This window comes from Peromyscus maniculatus, chromosome 6, assembly GCF_049852395.1.
Source record: "Peromyscus maniculatus bairdii isolate BWxNUB_F1_BW_parent chromosome 6, HU_Pman_BW_mat_3.1, whole genome shotgun sequence".
Lineage (NCBI taxonomy): Eukaryota > Metazoa > Chordata > Mammalia > Rodentia > Cricetidae > Peromyscus > Peromyscus maniculatus.
The window spans coordinates 80205481-80227364 of record NC_134857.1 but is presented as its reverse complement, the minus strand read 5'-3'; the positions used below and the strand labels follow the sequence as shown (position 1 = coordinate 80227364).

The window sequence follows — 21884 nt, the reverse complement described above, 5'->3', positions numbered from 1 at the left end:
TTACCTCACTCAGGATGATAATTTCTAGTTCCATCCATTTGTCTGCAAACCTCATGATATCATTGTTTTTCTCTGTTGATTAGTACTCCATTGTGTATATGTACCACATTTTCTTTATGTGAACTGTGAACCAATAGCTGAGGAGCCCCCATGGTACTGGACTAGGCCCTCTGGATAAGTGAGACAGTTGTTTAGCTTGAACAGTTTAGGGGGCCCCCAGGCAGTGAGACCAGGACCTGTCCTTAGTGCATGAGCTGGCTTTTTGGAACCTAGTGCCTATGCTGAGACACTTTGCTCAGCCTTGGTGCAGAGAGGAGGGGCTTGGACCTGCCTCAACTGAATGTACCAGGCTGGGCTGACTCCCCAGGGGAGACCTTGCCTTGGAGGAGGTGGGAATGGGGGGTGGGCTGGGGGTAAGGCTAGGGGAGGTGGGGGGAAGGAGGACAGGGGAATCCGTGGTTGACATGTAAAATAGAAAATCTAATAATAATAGTAAAAAAAGAACAACAATTAATAAATGGGACCTCATGAAACTGAAACGCTTCTGTATGGAAAAGGACAGCATCATTCAGGAAAAGTGACAACCTACAGAACGGCATGAGATCTTTACTAATTATACATCTGATAAGAGGGTTAGTATCCAAAATACATAAAGAACTAAAAAAAAAAACCTGAGCATTAAAACAAATAACCCAATTAAAAAATGGGCTACAGAATTAAGCAGAGTTCTCAAAAGACAAAACACACATAGCTGAGAAACATGGAAAGAAATGTTCAACGCTCTTACTCATTAGGGAAATGCAAACTAAATGACTTTGAGATTTCATCTTACACCAGTTAGAATGGCCAAGATCAATTAAAAAAATAAATAACAGTATGTGATGGCAAGGATGTAGAGAAAGGGGAACACTTCTTTATTGCTGGTGGGAGTGAAAACTTGTACGGCCAATATGGAAATCAGTGTGGTGGTTCCTGAGGAAGCTGGGCACAGACAGACCTCAAGATCCAGCTATACCCCTCTTTGGCAAATACCTAAAGGACTCTACATCCAACTACAAAGGATACTTTGATCATTCATCATTGCTGCTCTATTTAAAATAGCCTGAAATTGGAAACAGCCTAGATGTCTACCAACAGTTGAATGGATAATGAAAATGCAGTATATTTTCACAATGGAATATTATTCAGCTGGTAAGAAAATGAAATTACGAAATTTTCAGGCAAATGAGTGGAGCTAGAAAGAAGTCATCCAGAATGAGGTAATTCAGATCCCAAAAGACAAATAAATTGTATACTGTCTCTTATATGTGGATGTTAGCTTTTTAGCCTTTGATATGTGTGCTACAATCTGAATAACCAACCACAGAGGTTAGGTACCTAGTAAGGGACTGGGGGTGGGGGACAGGATCTCTCAAGAAAAGGGAAAAGAGAATAAAATGTAGAGACAACGGGGAACTAGAATGAGAGTATTAAAGAGGGAGGGGATGGGAGAGAAGGGGAAAAGAGGCAATGTAGGGAGGAACAACCAACACAGAAGGCCATGTGGAAACCTACTTCTGAAGAAACTTCCTAAGATATATATGAATACGAAAGTAATCCAAATAGAGTCACCAAATAATGTGGGAGACAATGCCCCAGTTGGACATCTTATGCTATCAAATAAAGGCCAGTGCCTGGAATGGGCTATGTCCTGCTGAGTTGTTGGCCAAAGGGTAACCTCCAGACATCACAAGTTATTGCCAATGCTCTTGGTTACTCTCTATAACCTACTGCTGAAGAGAACACTTACATATGTCATCAAGCATGGAACAGTTGAGCTGGTGCCTAACCAGAAGTTTCACCCTTACTGACTAATGTTCATGGTACTGGAATGTATTTTCCAGGCTATCAGAGGAGAAAGGTAATCATCAGTACCATCCAGCTACAAATTCTGTGACCTGCCGCCAAGATATGCTTGTACAATAGTGTTGTAAATGTTATGGCAGTAACCAACCACGTTCTGACTGGATTTAAGGCCCACTCCATGAGATAAAACCTATATATTACTCTGCTTAAGCTGTTAAAAACCAAAAACTAGGTATGTCATGGGCCTATGGGGAAAGTTAGCACTATTATTCTGATAAAGGAATACAGCAATAAAATAACTCCTCATGACATTTCTGATATACACATAGATCAGTGCCTTGCAGTAGATGGGAACTATCACAGAGACCCACAACTGGACAATGTAAGAGAATGAGCAGCTTTGGATTACTTGGTACTGAATAGGACATTTTCGTCAAAGCTCTCCCCTCAAGGATCAGTGATCTATGTAGAATAAGAGGCAGAAAGACTAAGACAGAGGTAATGGGTATCTCCAAGGAAAGAGAGTCTTCCAGACATAAGACTGATGCACTTCTGAACTCACAGAGACTGTGGTAGCATGTACAAGGCTTGAAAAGTTTTAAGACAGGCAGGGTCCCAGCACTGAGATGGGGAAGTGGACACAGAGTCCTACCCCTAACCAAGAAGTTATCTGTAACTGATACTAACTGGTAAGAGAAAAATCAGTTTTCTCCAGTTGCATCTTACTGGGTATATTAACCACACTTCACAGCTGGCCCCATTCTCAGGAGTAGTTGGCCAACACAAAACTAACTCAATAGTCTTTCTGTAGATTTTTTTGTCTACACTTTTTGGAGGGTACTTTTTCTTATCTTATCGGTCTCTTGCTTTTATATTTTCATTTCTGTTTTTGTGGAGTTTTTTGTGAATTTTTTTTTGTTTTTTGTTTGCATTTTTGAAAAGAGAGAGAGTAAAAGAACAAGTTTGGTGAGTGGGCAGGCTGGAGGGTCTTTGAGGAATCAGGGGAGGGAAAACCTCATGATATAGTGTATGAACATATTTTTTCCTTTTTTCTTTTTGGTTTTTTGAGACAGGATTTTTCTGTGTAGTTTTGGTGCCTGTTCGGGATCTCGCTCTGTAGACCAGGCTGGTCTCGAACTCACAGAGCTCCACCTGGCTCTGCCTCCCGAGTGCTGGGATTAAAGGCGTGCACCACCACTGTCCAGTGAAAGTATTTTTTTCAATTAAAAAAGATATACTTCCATAAGAGTATTGTGAAAATTACACACATCAATATACTTAGAGCTCAATATACATTGAGCTTAGTCCCCAAGTTATGCACCCAATAAATAGTAATTATTATTATTATCGAAGGTAGTGATTTCTAACTTTGAGAAAAAATGGAAAGAAATCACTATGCGGCTGTGTGAGTTAAAAAGCATAACAAAAATACTGATAATAACATTAAAACCAATACATGCTTTGGAAATAACTTGGCTCCTTGAATCACAGATTTATATTGATTCTCAGTGCTATTACCTCAAGGGCACAGCAGCTTCCTGCTTCTTTCCTACATAGGCAATCTAGCACAATTCCCTAACACAAAAACTCCAAGGCTCAGAATGACTGAACAGTAGTCTGGAGCTTGGTTCCATTAATTTCCCAGTTTAAGTCTGGAAGAAAGAAGGACTCCTCTGACTTTTATCACAAAGAGTTAGTAATACATGTAGAATTAATAACATGTAGGATACAGCTAGAGAGATGCCTCAGCAGTTAAGAGCACTTGCTGTTCTTTTAGAGGACCTGAGTTCAGTTCCCAGCAATCATGTCAGGTGGTTTATAGCCACTTATAACCCCAGCTCCAAAAGATCCAATACCCTCTCCTGTCCCCCATGAACACATACATATGCACATGCACAAATCCAACTGTGTGATCTTCCCTGGGCTGTTTGATGAGTATGTCATTTAGAAGAAAAGAGTCTCAACAGAGATTCATCCAGCCCAGGCTTTGGCTAAACATTACAGGTCAAAAGTTCCTGAGAAACACAGTTGTGTAACCACACTTGCTCCCAGCTAAAAGGCTGAGAAGTCATAATTGTGTAACTAAGTCTTCTGACCTGCAATCCATGTTTTCTGCCACTACACAGGGATACAAGCACAGAGTATGAATTTAATTTGCCAAATTTATGACTCTTGGCTAATACAAGCAGAATAAATAGCAAATCAGTCCTGAAAGGATTTAATAATGTGCGTATTTTATGACCATGTTTCGGCTAGCAGATTGCATTTATGCTTGAAGGACGGGGGGTAATATTGATGGACTCGTGAGTTGTATAGCCAACTGCATACCTTCGGGCTGAAGGACAGCTTCCTGCTGCTGGCTGACTGCTGCCAGGTGGGTCTGCAGAGGTTCATAATTCTCTGAAGATATTTTAATCACACTGGTTATAGGAATGCCAAGCTCAGTCATAATGGCTAATAGCTGAGGATTGTAGAAGCCCACAACAATAATGTAATACTGGGCACCATCATCTGGCTCATCATCTGTTGGAAATACCACAGAGAAGGTCAGCTATCCTTGTTAGATAGAACAGGTTGTCCCCAGACAAATCAATGGTGATACGCATTATGCATGCATTTGTAATCCCTCTGGCTTGCCAAGACCCAGCCAGTTGGCTGGAATGCAGGCCTGTTGACTGCTTTTCATTATTGCCCTTCCAGTAAAGAGGCTGTGGCCATTTTACAATATATTAAATCATGTTTGCAAATGAGACATAGGCATACTAGGAGGGCCAACATACATGGGGCCTGTGGCCATGGAAAATGGTGCTTCGGGTTTTGTCAGAGTTTAGCCTGTAACTAGTTCCTTTTGGTTCTAATCTCTTTTGAGTAGTACCTGGCTTGACTCCTGACTTACAAGTAGCTGCAGCTTTCTGGTACTTTATAAGCAGAGGTGTTTACAGGCTAAGGAAATACTGTGGAGGTACTCTGTAGCACAGCACTGAATGAACTCATGTCAGTGGTGGCGAGAACCCTATGCATCTATTGTGGGGCAGCTATTTATTGCATTACATTTGAAAAAATACATAGTGCACATTTTTTAATGGTTCTCTTCTTTTTTTCCTGGTGATGCTCCTTATGGATATTAAAACATGATATTCTGCGGGTGAGAATCATTGCTCTGCTCCTGTGCAGACTGTGCATGATACATAAAAACCTTACACTGTACAGTGTGGCACAGTACATGCCATACAACAGATGTTCAAGTCTTCGTTTTTAAGTAATTATTTCTCCCAATCACTAAAATGATCAACATTGGTATTGCCTGTGGGTGCATAGCATCTTTGCTTCTGGGAGTATTATCTTTATAGCAGAGCTACATGGGAGGAACCAACTGATAGAGGATGCAAAAACAAGCCCATTTCTCTTCATTAAAATGTAGTAAAGATCAAAACTGCTTAAAAAATCAAGTCTATTGATTACAAATAACAAACAAATAAAGAGAGGAACAGGTAGTTCTGTCTGGGCTCAAAGAGAACCAGCAATGGGTCACTAGTAACTCCTAAGGATGACTCAGTTTTGCATCAGTCATTTCAGAGGGAAGGAAGTTCCTTTTGGTTTGCTGGAGACAGAATGGTGGTGGGGAAAGTCTGAGTTAAGAAGTTGTGCTCTGCATGCATCTCAGCTTATTAGATTTGATTGCTGCTCCTCCTCACATGAATCAATTTCTAGGCCACTTACTTATCTCTGTGTGTGTCGAAGTGATGCATGTGTGTGCCATAATATGTCTGAGGAGGCCAGGGGACAACTTGTGGAAGTTGTTTCTCTCCTCTCACCATGGGAAGCCTGGGGATGGTGCTCAAATGGTCAGGCCTGAGAGGTGTGTAGCTTTACCCATGCAGCCATCTTGCTGGATCATTTTCACGTTCCCTATAATTACACTTGACTTTCCATTATATTCTCAACAAGACAGTAAGCTTCCTGATGGTCCAATAACTTGCCATTTCATTCTCTGCTCTCATAATATAAATGTGCCCAGGGAGATAGATGCTAAGTAAACATTTTCTAAATCCATACATGGATTGCAAATAGAAATATTTTTCAGTTGGAGTGTCATAGAATGTAAGCTATTTGTGGCTTCATGATAAACAAAAGGCCAGGGATGATGGAGTATAAATTATTGGGGTGACTGCTGAAGCTATATCCTGATCCAAAAAGCAAGAGGTAAAAGACATGACCCACTGACCAATGTAGGTTTTGGTATCGTCTTCCTCCCCCCTCCGTTTTAACTGGGTGGTCTTCTTCACTGCTGCAGCGGCCTCGGGCTGGTCCTTCCCCTTTCCTTTTCCAGCCTTGGCACTGGGGGCCTTCTTCTCTTTGGGAGACTTTGCTTTTCCTTTGTCCTTTTCCGACTTTGCCCTTTCTTCTATCATCTGGAATGAGAGATCACATTCTTACCCTCCAAGTCATCTTGTGAACAAGCAAAGACTTCCCCAAAGTCAGCCAAAGGAATCCTCTAATTCACTTCATCAAAGCAATCCTCTATTTCACTGTATACTCACTATTATTTGTCATTTATACATCGTCGAAGTCAGGACAATGGAGACTCCAGCTTGAATTGAAGTTGTAACAGGCACATCGGTGGAGGGCAGTGAGGGGCAGGCATGGAGGCGGGTGGGAAGGTACCAGGAGGTTTTTTTTTTAAAAGACTAGCCTTGTGGGAGAGATTTATCTGAAGGAGCCTCTCAAACACTTCAGCTGTGTGTGTGTGTGTGTGTGTGCTGGAGTTGGGTAGGGCAGAGTGGTGGGGTTGCAGCGGGTGCAAGGAAGCTGAATATTCTTGTGTCAGCAGCTTGGGTTTGTCTCTTAGGCCAACTCTGGAGAGCACCTGTCATTGTGTGAAAACAAACAAACAAACAAAACAAAACAAAGAAACTGGGGAAACAAAGAATAGGCTTCCGAAAACCTCCTTGCTGATGATTTTCATGCTGGCTATTTTTTTTTTTTTTTCGAGACAGGGTTTCTCTGTGTAGCTTTGCGCCTTTCCTGGAGCTCACTTGGTAGCCCAGGCTGGCCTCGAACTCACAGAGATCCGCCTGGCTCTGCCTCCCGAGTGCTGGGATTAAAGGCGTGCGCCACCACCGCCCGGCAAAATTTATTTACTTTTATTTTATGTGCATTGGTGTTTTACCTTCATATTTGACTGTGTGAGGGTGTCAGATCCCCTGGATCTAGAGTTACAGACAGTAGTGAGCCACCATGTGGGTGCTGGGACTTGAACCCAGGTCCTCTGGAAGAACAGTCAGTGCTCTTAACCGCTGAGCCATCTCTCCAGCCCCAATGCTGGCTATTTTTTAAAGGTTAAAATGTCTTTGGAGATCTTAGCACTGAGAAATTCTCTTTATTCCAATTCCACCTAAAAGCGTGCAGCCCTGACCATTGGCTGCTATCTGAAACACAGAAAGGGGATCGGCAGAGGCCACTAGTCAGATGAGTTCTTCATAGATAGCTTTGGGCCATGCTTAGTTCACAGGAAGATCTAATACTTACCGCCCCTCCCTTCAAAAGTCCCCCCCCCAATTTTGCATACTATTTCATAGTGTAATTGTACCTGTGTTTATAAACTGGAAGCATTTATTCACACTAAAATGACACTGGAGTACTGGTCCCAAGAGGATGACTCTACAGGATATTTACAATATATGGAACTTAACTACGTTTTCCCATACACAACAACACTGAAAACAAAAAGTAATTAAAATATTGTACCACTACTTTGGTACTTTGATATCAACTTTTTAAGGTCATGAAAACTAATTTGAAAGCTTCTCAGATATCATAGGTAGGGTCAGTCAAAGATAGGAAACTTTGCTACTCAGCTAATAAGCAGCATCATGGGTGGGGAGGGAGGTTTGTTCTCTACTCCACAAGAGTTTTGGTGGCCAAAGGCTCTGAAGAACTCAGGCCAGTTTTGGCTTTCATGACTGGTATCATTGGTGTCAAAGGATTCCCTGTCTAGAATGGGGGCTCTGGTGTGGGCAGCACTCTGCCCCTCCAGCACTGGTTCCTCAGCAACCTTGAGAAACAAATCTCTGTGAAGGCTACTGCTGCTGCTTATAGCACTGGGTAAAGACTGTGAAAGTACACCACTGCTTCTGGAGAATGAAGAGAAATTGAATGTGGTTGAAGCATATGCAAGTGGTAGAAAAAAAATAGTAGAAGAGATGGAGGCAACAACTATAGCAGCAGCAGCAGCAGCAGCAACAACAACAAAAACAAAAGCAACAGCAGCAGCAACAGCAGCAGCAACAACAGCAATAGCATAAACCTTGGGATGGAAGAGAAAGTTCCAGAAACCAGCCCCATGCCAGACAGACAAGGGCTGCTAAAAGAGAAAGAGCACATTGTCAAAGTCAAGCCTACCAGACTTCTGTCTCTCTTATTCTATCCCCAGTAATGAAGATGAACTAAGCCTATTGAGAAAATATCAGCAGGAACAGAAGTTGTGAAAACCTGTGAGATACCAGCATCATTTACTCACTCGCTCATTCAGTGGACATTTTCATGAGTCGAGGGAAACAGCAGCAGAGGCTGGGAGGGTCATGAACTCCACGGGTGTGATACAGATGAGGTACTAGGATATGAGAGGGTCCAGCATTTCCCTCTGCTCTCTATAGAATTGGTGCCTACAGCAGGGCTAGGCACTACCCCTTCGAGTTCAGTCGAAGGGAGAAGGAAGCTATGTAAACAAACAGGCAAAAATAGAACTACAAAGTTTAGTGAATTCAGAGACAGTGACAGAGGAGACTTTGCTCATAAGTTAGAAGATGGAATGCCTTCTCTCAGGAGGTGACATTTGAGTAAAAACCTGAAAAATGAGTCATAGTGCACACGAGAAGCAGGGAAAAGGTGATGTGTGAAGGCATGTGGGCATGAAGGAACTGTGTGTTCAGAGAACCCAAAGCATGTTCACAGGGCGAAAGGGGCAGAGTGGCCCAAAGACAAGGGTAGGAGACCAGGCATGGGCAGGTCACCCAGGGCTTTGGAGATAGGGCTAATGAATTCATACTTCGTTGACAATTCAGTAGGAAGACTTGAGGCTTTGCAGGTTGGGGGAGTCTTCAGAAAACAGAAAGTCTAATGAGGAAGCTGGACATAGTTCAGAGAAGACCTAACAAGTGGCTCTCATCCAGGTTTTGGCAAAGTGGAGAAAAGGAGATGGATTTGAGATCCATTTTGGATGTTGAAACTGTGAAGTCAAATGATTAGTCATGAGGCGTATCAAAGAGAACATCCTGGACTTGAGTCTGAGCCTCTGGGTGGTTTGGTGGTGGCCCCCTTACTGAGGTGGAGAAGATTGGGTGAGAAATGGTTTTCAGTTAAGTTGTGAAGAACACTTTAAGTGATCATGCTGTATTTGAGGTGCCCTGTGTCACTAAGAGCAACATTCTCCATTCAGAGGAGATAATGACTACAGTTACAAATGCAGGAGCAAGTCATTGGATCAGCTAATTTAATGGGAAGAGATGAATTGACTTAGGTAAGAGTTTCTCTTCCTTCCTTCCTTCCTTCCTTCCTTCCTTCCTTCCTTCCTTCCTTCCTTCCTTCCTCCCTCCCTCCCTCCCTCCCTCCCTCCCTCCCTCTTTCTTTCTTTCTTTCTTTCTTTCTTTCTTTCTTTCTTTCTTTCTTTCTTTCTTTCTTTCTTTCTTTCTTTCTTTCTTTTTGAGACAGGGTTTCTCTGTGTAGCTTTGCACCTTTACTGGAACTCATTCTGTAGCCCAGACTGGCCTCGAACTCACACAGATCCACCTGCCTCTGCCTCCCGAGTACTGGGATTAAAGGCGTGTACTACCACCGCCGCCCGGCTCAAGAGTTTCTTAAAAATGTGAAAACTGGGGTTTGGATCATGGGAACTCCAACACTGACCCATTTGGTACAGTAGAAGAAGTCAGCCAAAAAGAAGGAAAAGTTAATAAAAGGTCAAAAACAAATGTAGACGGTGAAAAGAGAGAGCAAGTGGACCAAACAGGGCAGGAAGATGCATTGGTAATTGCTGGTGGGCTGTAGAGGTGATAGACAGGCAGACAGGGACACCAAGGAGAGTTTACTTGTGAAGGGAACTAGAGCTCCGAGTCATCCCTCATGTGAGCAGAGGACAGTGGGTAGGAAGATGAGGTAAGAATGTAGCTTTGTGTATAAAGCCAGGAGCTGCTGTCTTTGCAGGCTGATGGAATGATACAGTACAGAGGGAGACATCGAAGGTTTGGGGAAAGCTGAAAATCTCAAGACAAGATTCACCAGGAAGAGAAATTTCTAGTTCTTTAGGAGCCACAGAGAGAGGCTCAGTGGTTTGGGTGTGGATGAAAGAAAGGAAGAGGTCTGGGTGGTGGTGAGAGAATGTTTCCATTTTTCAGAAGTGGGAGGTAAAGTCAGCAGCAGAGATGAGCAGGCAGAAATGGGGACATTCCAATAAGGTGAGGGCGTGTCCCAGTCACCTTAGACAGTCAGGGAGCAAGTGTACTAGAAAAAGCAGCAGAACTCAGAACCCAGTGCCGGGATGAAAATAAAACCAGCATGTTGGGTCCTCTGAATGTCTCATGTTGTCTTCTTTGTCTGCTCAGATCCAGACAGGGAAAGGGTGGGAGAGGTCACTGAGTGTGTTATTAGATCATTTTTAAGAGGAAAGGATAAGGAACATCCAAGGTTAGAGAATGTGAGATCCTTTTTTTTTTTTTTGATTGGCAGAAGGTATCCAGCTTTTTATTTTACTTTTATATTTATTTTATTTATTTATTTATCTATTATCAGCTTGATACAGTACAAATTCTAATAGTGAAATGTTTCATTGAGGCTTGCCCAGTAATTGAGTAAAACCAAAATTTATTATAAGCCACAGTCATCCTAGGGTTCCCCCTGTTATATAGCCTCCCTGGTTCTGTGGGTTGCAGTCTGATTGTTCTTTGCTTTATATCTAGAATCCACTTATGAGTGAGTACATACTATGTTTGTCCTTCTGGGTTTGGGTTACCTCACTAAGAATGATATTTTCTAGCCAGTCCATTTGCCTGCAAATTTCATGCTGTCATTGTTTTTCTCTGCTGAGTAGTACTCCATTGTGTATATGTACCACATTTTTTTAGTCCATTCTTTAGTTGATGGGCATCTAGGTTGTTTCCATATTCTGGCTATAACTAATAGTGCTGCTATGAACATAGCTGAGCATGTATCTTTAGGGTATGATTGAGCATTCATTCCTTGGGCATATGCCCAAGAGTGGTATGGCTGGGTCCTGAGGTAGTTCGATTCCTAGTTTTCTGAGAAACCGCTATACTGATTTCCACTCTTGAATGCCTTGGCACAGGAGATCACTTCCTAAATATAACACCAACAGCACAGACACTGAGTACAACAATTAATAAGTGGGACCTCTTGAAACTGAGATGCTTTTGTAGGGCAAAAGACACGGTCAATAAGACAAAAAGACAGCCAACAGAATGGGAAAAGATCTTTACCAACCCTACATCTGACAGAGGACTGATCTCCACAGTATATAGAGAATGTGAAATCTTAAGGCATTGGGTCATAGTAGGACCACAGGAATAAATGGCTAATGTGGGATGAAGGAAATAACTAATAGATAATCAAGGGGCCATTATGAAGAGCCTTGTTCACCATAAGAAAAACAGCAAAGAAACAAATCACAATGGAAAAGAGACCTAGAGGGGTCAAGGGTGCTAGTGCCGATTCAAGTGTCCAAGACAGTGATGAATGACAGACCAATAGGAGGGTCTGGAAAACTGGGCATATACCTATGGTCAGGCTGCTGCATCAGGTGCCAGGGCTGCAAACCATTAAACACACCTCTCTAGTTTACATTTGCAGTTCTCTACAGCTTTCTATTTTTCTACACAGAGAAAAATTGCAGTTTAGGCCAATAAGTCTGCCCTGTAATACTGAAAGTAATATTTACAGCAGTAAATTAGCAAATGGCTATTTTAATCATAGCTGTCATCATCAATATTAGGATATTTCTATTTACTGAGTTCATGTTTTACAAGACATTGCATCTTGTTAAGTCCTTACAGGTACAATACAATGGGTGGAGCATTGGTTTCAACTTTACAAAGGAGGAAGAAAGCTTGGTGGGGGCAAGCAACAATTTAATTTTCAAGTTACTGAATGGGGAATGCCAGACCAGAGGGCTCTATAACCCATGCTCTTTGCAATGGGTCCTTGGAGCATAGCCATGGCCCTGATTCCAATTAGCCTGCAGGCACTAGCAGGACTCATGGGGTCTCTGAGAGCACAGCTTTGGGTGATGGTACATGTAGCAAAGTGAGAAGCCTGTGAATGTCTTTGGTAGTTATCTAGCTTTGCCACAGTAAAGTCACAGCTGTAATTCTTTGATATGAGATAAGGAAATGATTTTAGGTTAAATTATTATTAAATAAATTATTAGGTTAAATGATATAGGTTAAAGAATAAACTTTTTGTTTTGTTTTTGAGACAGGGTTTTTCCATGTAGTTTTGGTGCCTGTCCTGGATCTCGCTCTGTAGACCAGGCTGGCCTGGAATTCACAGGGATCCACCTGGCTCTGCCTCCCGAGTGCTGGGATTAAAGGCATGCACCATCATCACCCAGCTAAGAATAAACTTTTATTATGTACTCATTCAAATAGTTCAGCATTCTACATGTATTTGCAGAGCACAGTGGAAACTTCTTCAATGATCTACCCCTGCCAAAGTTTATCAGTTCATAAACTCCTGAGCATTGTTTCCTATGAGTATTCTTGGGTCCTTAGAGAGAAATGGATTGATCATAAACCCAAGTTCAAAAGAAGTGACAAATTCTGGTACCAGTATCTAGAAATGCTGTATGAAAGGTGCATTCAGATATTATGCTTTTAATCTGATCTCCCAAAATAAGAGGCACAATTTCTATTAAGACATACAGTTTGTCTGAGGACACTGAGCTATGGCAGGGACCATGCAGGTGTGATGTGAGACCATCAGCTCCTCTACTTCTCTCCCATGTCCTCTCTGTCTTTGTCTGCCCTGCCTCTGCTCTGTCCTCCCAGGGACCCAGTAATAGCTGATGGATGCTCTCTGTGTCTTCTAGCTGCTCTTCCCACTCACTACCATTTTTTTCCTTCTATTAATGAAGCCAAACTAGGAGTCTGGGGGGAAAATCTTGGATTAATTTCTTTTAGTATAAATGAATGGTCACTATTGGCCTCCTTCACCTTCACAAATGTGTTCTGAAAGGTCTTGATTCACCCTTGTCAGCCTCCTTAAATACCATCGTACTATAAAAATAATAATCATTACTAAAAAACTGGAAAACAAAGAATTTACACAAATTACTATAATTTCACTACCTAGGAAGATGGGTGAAAATATTTACTTCATTGTTTCCATATCTTTGTATCATTTTTACATGGCTGTCATTGGTCTTCTCTCTAGACAGTTCACCATCTTTCGTTTTCTGTGTAACAATAATGAACCTTCAATTGGTAGAACTTCAAGAAAGATGGCTATGTATGAAAGAACCTCTGGGTGTAGAAAGGCTTCTCCAGTGCAGAGAAACTATAGTAGTGAACAGGAGCAGATGCAAGCATCTAGTCCTAATGGACTCCAGGTCTGGTAGAGGTATTCCTTGGTAGATTTTGAACAGATCCCTTGCTCTCTTCTATTCTTTCATATCGACCTCAGCGCTGGTCTACCCACTCCACTCCTCTGTCTAGACTGTCCTTCACTTCTCCCATCACCCATACCAAGGCAGTATCCTCAGCCCTCTCATCCTGGACAATGACTGACAGCTAGGATACAAAGATGTTCCTCGGTTTGAAATTGATTCTTCCATTTCTACTAAGCTCCAGGCACAGGAAGTTCAACTCTTATCCTCCTTTTATTTTTCTCTCATTCTATGTATTTCTCTCTAACCTACAGGTTTATATCGTAGGATTTGGAGGTAAAAGAGGAGCAAGCCAGACTGGATAAACACTCAGCAGAGATGAACCCTAAATCATAAACTAACTTCCCTCACATACTCTTTTTCTGGCCTTTCTTGCTTTGGGATAGTATGGCTTCATATTCCTACCCATCGTCATCTGCTCATAGCTTAAAAGTTTTGAGGAAGACTCTTGTCAATTCAAGACAAAATGCAGGCAGGGAGTATCCCCAAAGTTGTTCCCCTACCATGTTTGGGGAACACATGTTCCCTAGAACATGAATGGAGGGTCAAGTTCATTTGGGAATGCATTCTCTTTAAAACACAGCATGAATAGAAGGCATCTGGATGCCTCCTACTGTGGGAGGGATTTGGGTAGGCACAGGATTTCTTAACCATTTAAGCTACTTAGCAGATGTGGAGGCCTCATACAAAGCAATAACTGGAGACACAGCATCCCACATACTCAGTTGACTGTTAAGTGACTCTACCTAGAATCTTCAGCTATATTATTATTATTATTATCTTTTTTAAAGATGAGGGGAAATCTTATTCTGTAACCAAGCAACCTAGTTATTCGATACGTCAAATGTTTTAGATAATATTTTATTTCTCAATGACATCTTGATGTTAACATTCAAACATAATTGGCATTCATTCTCCTTTTCTCACTAGGAATGGGAGGTCAGTGGTAAAAGCCAAGGACATGAGGGTGAGCAGCTATATATCATATATTCTTATAGCTGATGATCCACACATCATGTGTAACTAACTGGCTTATGTGTGGCCTCCCATAAGGTTTTCACAATAAGATGAAAGAAAGGGATGAAAAAGCAGGCTGGTGAAAGTTGTAACTAATGTGTTGTAAAAATGTGTGTGAAAGTTGTAACTAATGTAACTAATGTTCACTGTGTGTTTTATAAGGAGCTGGGTTAGAACTCTTCCACCATCTCACTATTCCTGGTAAGCAGTTGGCCGATGCCAGAGATGGTGGGATCCTCAGAGACAGGCAGAGAGACTGTGTATGGGATAAGGCAATATTAATCATAGTTTTCTGTGGGGCGTTTACCCACCACCCCCACAGTTCCCCAGAGTTTTCTTGAGTGCAATCAGCAGGAAATATTAGATAGAAGGATTTATTGCAGAGAATATCGCGGAGATAAACTGATAGAAAATAGAGGATATCCTCGAGAGGGCCTGGAACCTATTCCAACGGGCCCCGACTGTCTCTGGCCCAGGGTTTTTATAGAGACGCCAAGGGGTGGAGCAAAAGACCTCCTCCCCCAGCACAGCCAAGTGCAGACCATCTCAGACACCTGCACTCAGGCCCGTGGTCCTGATCATCCTCTATTCAGACCTGCTGGGTAAAGCCTCGAGGAACCCCAGAACAGGCTCCCACAGTTATTCTCATGAAAACAGATTCAGCAGGACAAATGGAGTGATGAGAACAGCTAATGGGGGAGCAAGAATGCTCCAAATTCAGTATACACATATGTGCAAGATAAATTTCAAATTTTTTTCATGAAATTCCTTCATTTTTGATGAGCCATCATACTAACAAATCTCCAAGATGGTGCATGACACACAGTGACCACCAAGTTAATTTGATCAGAGAATATTTTTTTTAATAGAGAACTATGTGTAATGGTCACAGTTCAATTTGAAAACACAAGATTATGGGAACATTTTGGGATCTAGTTAATCCAGTTCTAAATTCTCCACTAATTAAATTAGTCAAAATATTGAGTACTGTGTATTATGGAATATATTATTTATTCCCCCAAATGTAGAAAGCACATACATGTCTAACAAAAGAAGAATGAATAAGAAAATTATGGTAAGTAGTAGAAACTCACAGAACAAGTAAAAACAATAGATATGGATATTGTGTTAGTAGCAAAATTATGACACATTTTAACTAAAAGAACTGTTGGAATATTTTACCATGATTACAACTCTATAAATAAATAACAGAAAAGGAAGCACACCAAATATTACCATTGTTTGGTAATAACAGGATTGCAGTATTGTATTGCGTCTCTTATGCCTTATATGTATTTTTCTTCTGTAATTTCTGTTTGTTCTTCTTCACTCTCCCCGCCCCCCTCACTGTTCCAGGTCATTTCCAGTACCTCCAATGATCTGAAAACGCATGAAGTTGAATTAAGATCTTGTCTCTCCGGAGAGCTGTTGTTAGAGCAGTGGTTTTCAACCTTCCTAAGGCTGTGACCCTTTAACACAGTTCCTCATGTGGTGACCCCCAACCATGAAGTCATTTTCATTGCTGCTTCAGAACTGTAATTTCACTACTGCTGTGGATTATAATTTAAGTATCCATGTTTTCCGATGGTCTTAGGTGACCCCTGGGAAAGAGTCATTCAACCCCCAAAAGGGTTGTGACCCACATGTTGAGAACCACTGTGTCAGAGTGAAGAAAATATATGTTTAGTGGGCCCAGAGTGATGGCTCAGAAGTGAAGAGTACTTTCTGCTCTTCCAGAGGACTTGAGTTTGGTTCCCAACACCCACACTGGGCAGCTCCCAAGTGCCTGTGCATAACTTCAGCTCCAGGGGATCAATGTCCTGTTTTGGCCTCTGTAGGTACCAGCACATATACACATAAATACACACACACAAAAAATTTCATGCTTAGGGATGTATTGTTTCATCTGATCAAATAGGAATGGGAGGTAATTGGTGCAGTTCCTAGTTCAGTGAATCAAAACATGGGAGTGTCTGTGTCTGTGGTGGGTGAGAGGGGACAGGTGTGATATACGCCTCCTGCAGGATCAGACATGGCTCAGAGAGACTTTGGCATCATGCAAACTAATAATATCCTAGTTAACCATCCAAAGGGACAAGGAGAAGGCATTAGGGTGTGTGGAATAATCTCAGAAAGTTTTTTCCTTAAGTGACTGTGTGATTTCTTGGGAAGGAAGGAAGGATTAGAAATCAAGTCACGATTGCCCTTGTTATCAGTGATTGGTTAACCCAATGGCATGTGTCTTTGGTGAGTTTTCTTCCTTTTTTTGACAACTGTCCCCACATTGGACCTCAGGAAATTGTATGAAAAGTAATTAGTGGGAGCAGATAGCTGTTGACAGATTGCCTGGCAAAGCCTTGAGTCCTGAGGAAACACGACTGGATAGCATTTGGCTGCACGAGAGGCCAGAGTCCATCGCAGAATTACTGAGACATATAGGAGAGGCGTTCACGGTGGTTAATAACACACCATTCAATTGGATGGCTGCAAACTGACTCCTAACTACTGAGAGCAGAGCTGTTGGCCTTCAGAAATGTTTAACTTTCCACCACCCACAGTCTTACCGTCTGCAAATTGGGAACGGTTCATTGTACTAATTACATTAAATCATTTAAGCATTAGATGATATAACATGTCTGAAAATACAGAGTAAAATGGTCAATAATAGTAGCTACCTATTACTAATTGCTATTTTAAAAGGCTAGTCTATTTTTTCCCTCTAAAAATTTTCTAGAAGTCTGTGAAAAGTTTTCATTAAGAAAAATCAAAACAGCCAGCAAAGCACAGCTCTGTTTTGCAGAGGCCAGCTGGGGAGCCATTTATTTCTCCTGGATTGTTGGGGTTTGGGGTTGCTTAGATCTTCCATTTGCGTTGGTTGTATCTTCGTTTTGATAATCCTGCCTCAAAGAATTCCAGCCAGCTAGTGAGGCAAGTTATTTCTTTCCTGGAACCACACGGGTCCCTCCGAACAGAGCCCCTGCTCTTCCTCTGTTTGACTTCTTAAAATAGTTTCTGAAGAATTTAACCACAACTGAATCAAAACTAACCAGCCTGTAATTTCCTGGTCTGTCCCCATGGCCTTTCTTTTAAAACAAAACACACGCGAAAAATGGCATTTTGATGGCGGATTTCCAGCTTTGGGGGCTTTGACTGGAGGAAGCTGGGGAATGTCCGCGGAGCGTCTCTCTTCGGGAGCGTTTCTCTTTGGGAGGAGGCTCGTGTGGGCTTCATTACTCTGGGCTGTTTTAATTTTTTTAATGAAAATTTTGCTGAATACTATCAGTCCATAGTTTTTTATGTCTGTCTTTCCCCCATTCTGGTGCATATGAAAATAAGTCAACATGCTCTCAGTACATAAGCTACAAACAGAAAGGGCTGTTCTTTCATGTAAAAGCATTTGGTATAAAAATCTAAGAAAATGAGAGTGGATTGAATTCATCCATGGCAGACACAATTAAAATATATTTGGGTCTTTTCAGAAAGCCTTTGCAAATATTTTGGTTTCAGTTCTGAAGGATGGAAGACTCCATTTACATTGGTCAATGATATTAAAGGTCAATGATTTTTTTTTGTAATATAGCCAGAGCCATTTTCAACCTTTTTGAACATTAAATATTTTCTTTTAGTTTTTCAATCTGAGGTATAATACATAATAATATACATATAATTAATTATATGTATATAATTACATATAATTAATTATAATTAATATATAACAGAAAATTTAGAGTTAGTTAGAAGCTACAGTGAAAATAGAAATTCGTATAATAGCTAAATCAAAATGTTTCAGAATAAAAACCAAGTGATTTATTTTAAAACCATACTGAATATTATGAGAGTGCTTGCACCCGGTACACTGAGTCCAGAGATGTTTGTTTCAGTGAATGTTTGCTAAGTTGATGAATTAACAACAGATGATAACAACAGGACTAAAATTACAGAATGATCATTGAGATAATGGTATATAGGAGATGCGTTTCTGAGCAAATACTCCTGTTCAAGTTTTATGACATAATAAACAGTCTAATTTGCAATTAAAATGCAGGAGAATCATATTCAGAAGTTCTAAAATCTTAGAAATGTTTATACAATAGAGCATGCTTCTAATCTATATCTATATTATCATCTATATCTATATTGATCTTTCTGGAAGTCATTATCAAAGTGTTTCCAAACAGATCCATGTTTTCAAACAGGTTCAACCTATTTACAACTAGAAGCTGCCACATGTATCCTAGGAATTCACACACTACAGGTTTTACATTTTTTTTCTCCAAAGTACCTCTTTCTTATAGTTTTCATGATGTTAATAACCTAGCAAGTTTTCTTTCAAAGCAGAAGGCAAAATCAATGGCCAGAATCCAACTGCAGCATGCTTTTTGACTTCACCGAGTCTAAAGTATCTTTGTTCTATCTGGCACTTGAAAGTATAATTTACCATTTACTTGTAAAGAAAATTTTGATTGAGGAAATAGGACCAAATATATAGTGACACATGACATCTGTTCCACAGGGGCAAAAAGACAAGAGACACCTAACTCCATTAGTTCTCTGCGTCCTCATCTTTGCCTCAACGTTTTCTGTAATTACTGCTACGGACTTTTTTTTAAAGCATTGATTTTTTTTAGTAAGTTCATTTCCAAAAATCAAACACAGAAGATATAAAACATTCTTGGGGCTGTACAGATGTAAGCAATATACTAGAATTAGCACATGAAAGCAAATATCTCTGTAGACTTAATGGCAAGGTTGAAAAAGCTGAAGACCCACTCACTCCCTCTGCAAAAGCAGAGCCTTCTCCTGGGTTCAGCAGAGGAAGAAAATCCTCTTCCCCACTGTGAACACACTTCCATTAGCTGCAGCGGACTATATGTTATGCACGCTTACTTTGCTCTCTGCCAGACTTTTGGCTGACAAGCATTAACCTCAATTGTTCCAACTAACCTCTCGGGGCCGTGTTGCCGAAATGTACATAGATTACCTCACCCCGCAAACAACTCCTTTCATCTTGCATTTATGAGGAGGACTTTCTAGGGAATAATCTATTCCAATCAGTTTTCATCGATTTAGTTAGCACCTCCTCAGATGGTTTCAACTCAAACACAAGGGACTCGCGCTCTGGGAACCACTGATAATAAGGACATTAAATTAGATTATGTAATTGTTGGTTCTTAATTGCTCAGAGCTCTTTTACTGTGTCTCATGCTTTTTTCTCCAATATCTAAAGTTCAAGCCACAGTTCATTAGACACTCAGATTTTCAACAAGCAAATCAGGGTTCTTTCCATAGGCTCAGAATTTCCTAACCGTGTTAAATAGTTCACAATTCAGAGAAATGCCGAGCAAGAGAATAATGCAAGCATATTTTATGTCATTTCATGCATTAAAAAATTTCCAAGTGTCTAGGATATTCTACTTTTATTTGAAGATTGCTTACTGAAATTTGAAAATATTGTAGTAAACAATTACTGAATTATAATAGGTGGCAAACACATAAAGTGACACTCCAGCATGCTGTTTGTCTGTGCACAGGTGTGGGCGTTTTACTAAACTCACGGTTTATATAAAAGTGTATAATTCAAGTTCTCCCATGACATTGGCATTTAAACACAAAAGACGTGATTTCTATAGTAGTTTCAGATTATCTAAATTCTCTTCTGCTAACTCTTAACTTCTCTGAGTGTTTCTTAAGGTACAAATCTATGATCAATGATGGAAGGAGCATCAGTAGATAGAAAACTATAACACCAACCATTTCTAGGAATAGAATTTTCCTGGGTACATATGTGCCACCATGATATGATGATAAACGGGCTTCTCTTAGGAAAGCATAGAGCCCTATACTGCAAGTACAAAGTGGTGTCGTCGTCGTCGTCGTCGTCGTCGTTGTCGTCATCATCATTTTGATGGCCACCCCAACTATCCAGTCAGGAGTTTAATCAAATAGGATTCCTAGACCTAAGGCTTTTACAAAGGTAAGGGAGGCATAATGGAAATACATATTTACCTTTTCTGTTTCCATCAGTTGGCTTTTGTCCCTTCTGCTTATGGTCACAAAGGATTCACATTTCTAACCCATTTCACATATGCATGTGCACACTCATTACGCACATACATAGAGAAGCATTTGGCATCACAAAAAATATTTCAGCATGATTTGAAAACTAAGGAAAGCATTTCTCACTTCAAGTAATGATCATAACAAATGGCTCTGAATTGGGCATCAGTTTACGGAAGGCTTTTTAAGATACATTTTTTTCAGATGCAAATGTGACTTAACAAAGCATGCTGGTTGATTTCCACAGGCAAAGTAAACGAAAAGTTTCCATATGTGAAAAAATGATCAAATGGGGGGCGGGGGGGAGTCTGCAAATAGGAAGGACGGATGCTACTGAAACTGTCATTTTGCTATGGAAGTACAGTGGTGTTTGCCATTCTAATGAACACTCCGAGAATATCGCAGGAAATGTAAACAGCGAGCTCCAGACTTGAGGACTCTGCCCTCTTGTTTTTATATTTACTTGCTGTGTCTCTGTCTCTTTCCTGGGCCCCGTGATTGCTACAATACTTTCCGGATTCTGCCACAAAACCACCTTGATTGCGTGACCTGGATATTGCCACTTTCACAAATGAGGGTACTTGTGTTAATGTCATCACAATTCTTCAAACACATCTATGAGTAGCTCCTTCCCTAAGGACACAAGGTGACTTCCAGCTTTGCCAGGTCACAGGCTCTGGTGGCTTAGGAAGGGGCAACGTCTTTAACTGTGTTTCACCCACTACTTGCTGAGGTCTGGGGACCCAGGTGCCATACAGTACCTTCTTTTCATTTTCTCGTCTCTGCTGGTCCTTTACTTTAACCTGGAGAAGTTGAAATTTCAAGAGTTTCCCTATCAAGGGTAAGGTAAGTTTCTCTCCACTGTCCATAATTGTTTTTGCTGCCACCAACACCTATAAAGAAACATGATTATTAGGAATGGTGACATTTTACAGTCTTGGACACAGTCTATCAGTGATAAGAGGGTGAGATGGTGTTTTCTTTGTGTTTTTTATCTTAATGCAAAGACAGGCCGTTACTGGCCAAATACATACACGGGAAATGTGCCCAGTGCCACTGAGATTGGGTTGTTTCATTCCCAGCTTCGTCTCCCACAAGGTGGCCAGCACTTTGTACAATGGTGCCAGACTCCCAGAACTGTGCTAAGGAGACCCAGGCGGGGTCCCATCTGGGATGATTGGCAGGTCACTTTCATGCTACAGAAAGTCTGCTGTTGTTTGGCACAGCCAGTAGTCCAAAGTGTCACACTTTGACTTATTAGGACATTATAACAGAATCGAGTTTTATAATA

The 21884-nt window shown here is 41.0% G+C and overlaps 1 protein-coding gene across 3 annotated transcripts in view; it reads right to left on the bottom strand.

Moving 5' to 3' along the window:
- Window positions 1–21884, bottom strand: part of Spag17 (sperm associated antigen 17) — a 236522-nt gene that overhangs the window by 144607 nt on the left and 70031 nt on the right. For 2 of the 3 annotated variants that reach the window (XR_013052267.1, XM_076574716.1), the window contains exons 4-5: window positions 6071–6257; window positions 4174–4368 (exon numbers count right to left, since the gene is read on the bottom strand). Coding sequence is in view for 2 of the 3 variants with exons in the window: in XM_076574716.1 (XP_076430831.1) it covers window positions 4174–4368; window positions 6071–6257 (382 nt within the window). In the remaining variant the exon portion in view is untranslated. Of the gene's footprint in view, window positions 1–4173; window positions 4369–6070; window positions 6258–21354; window positions 21487–21884 lie in introns of all 3 variants that reach the window. The other variant, XM_076574715.1, reaches the window with a different exon arrangement.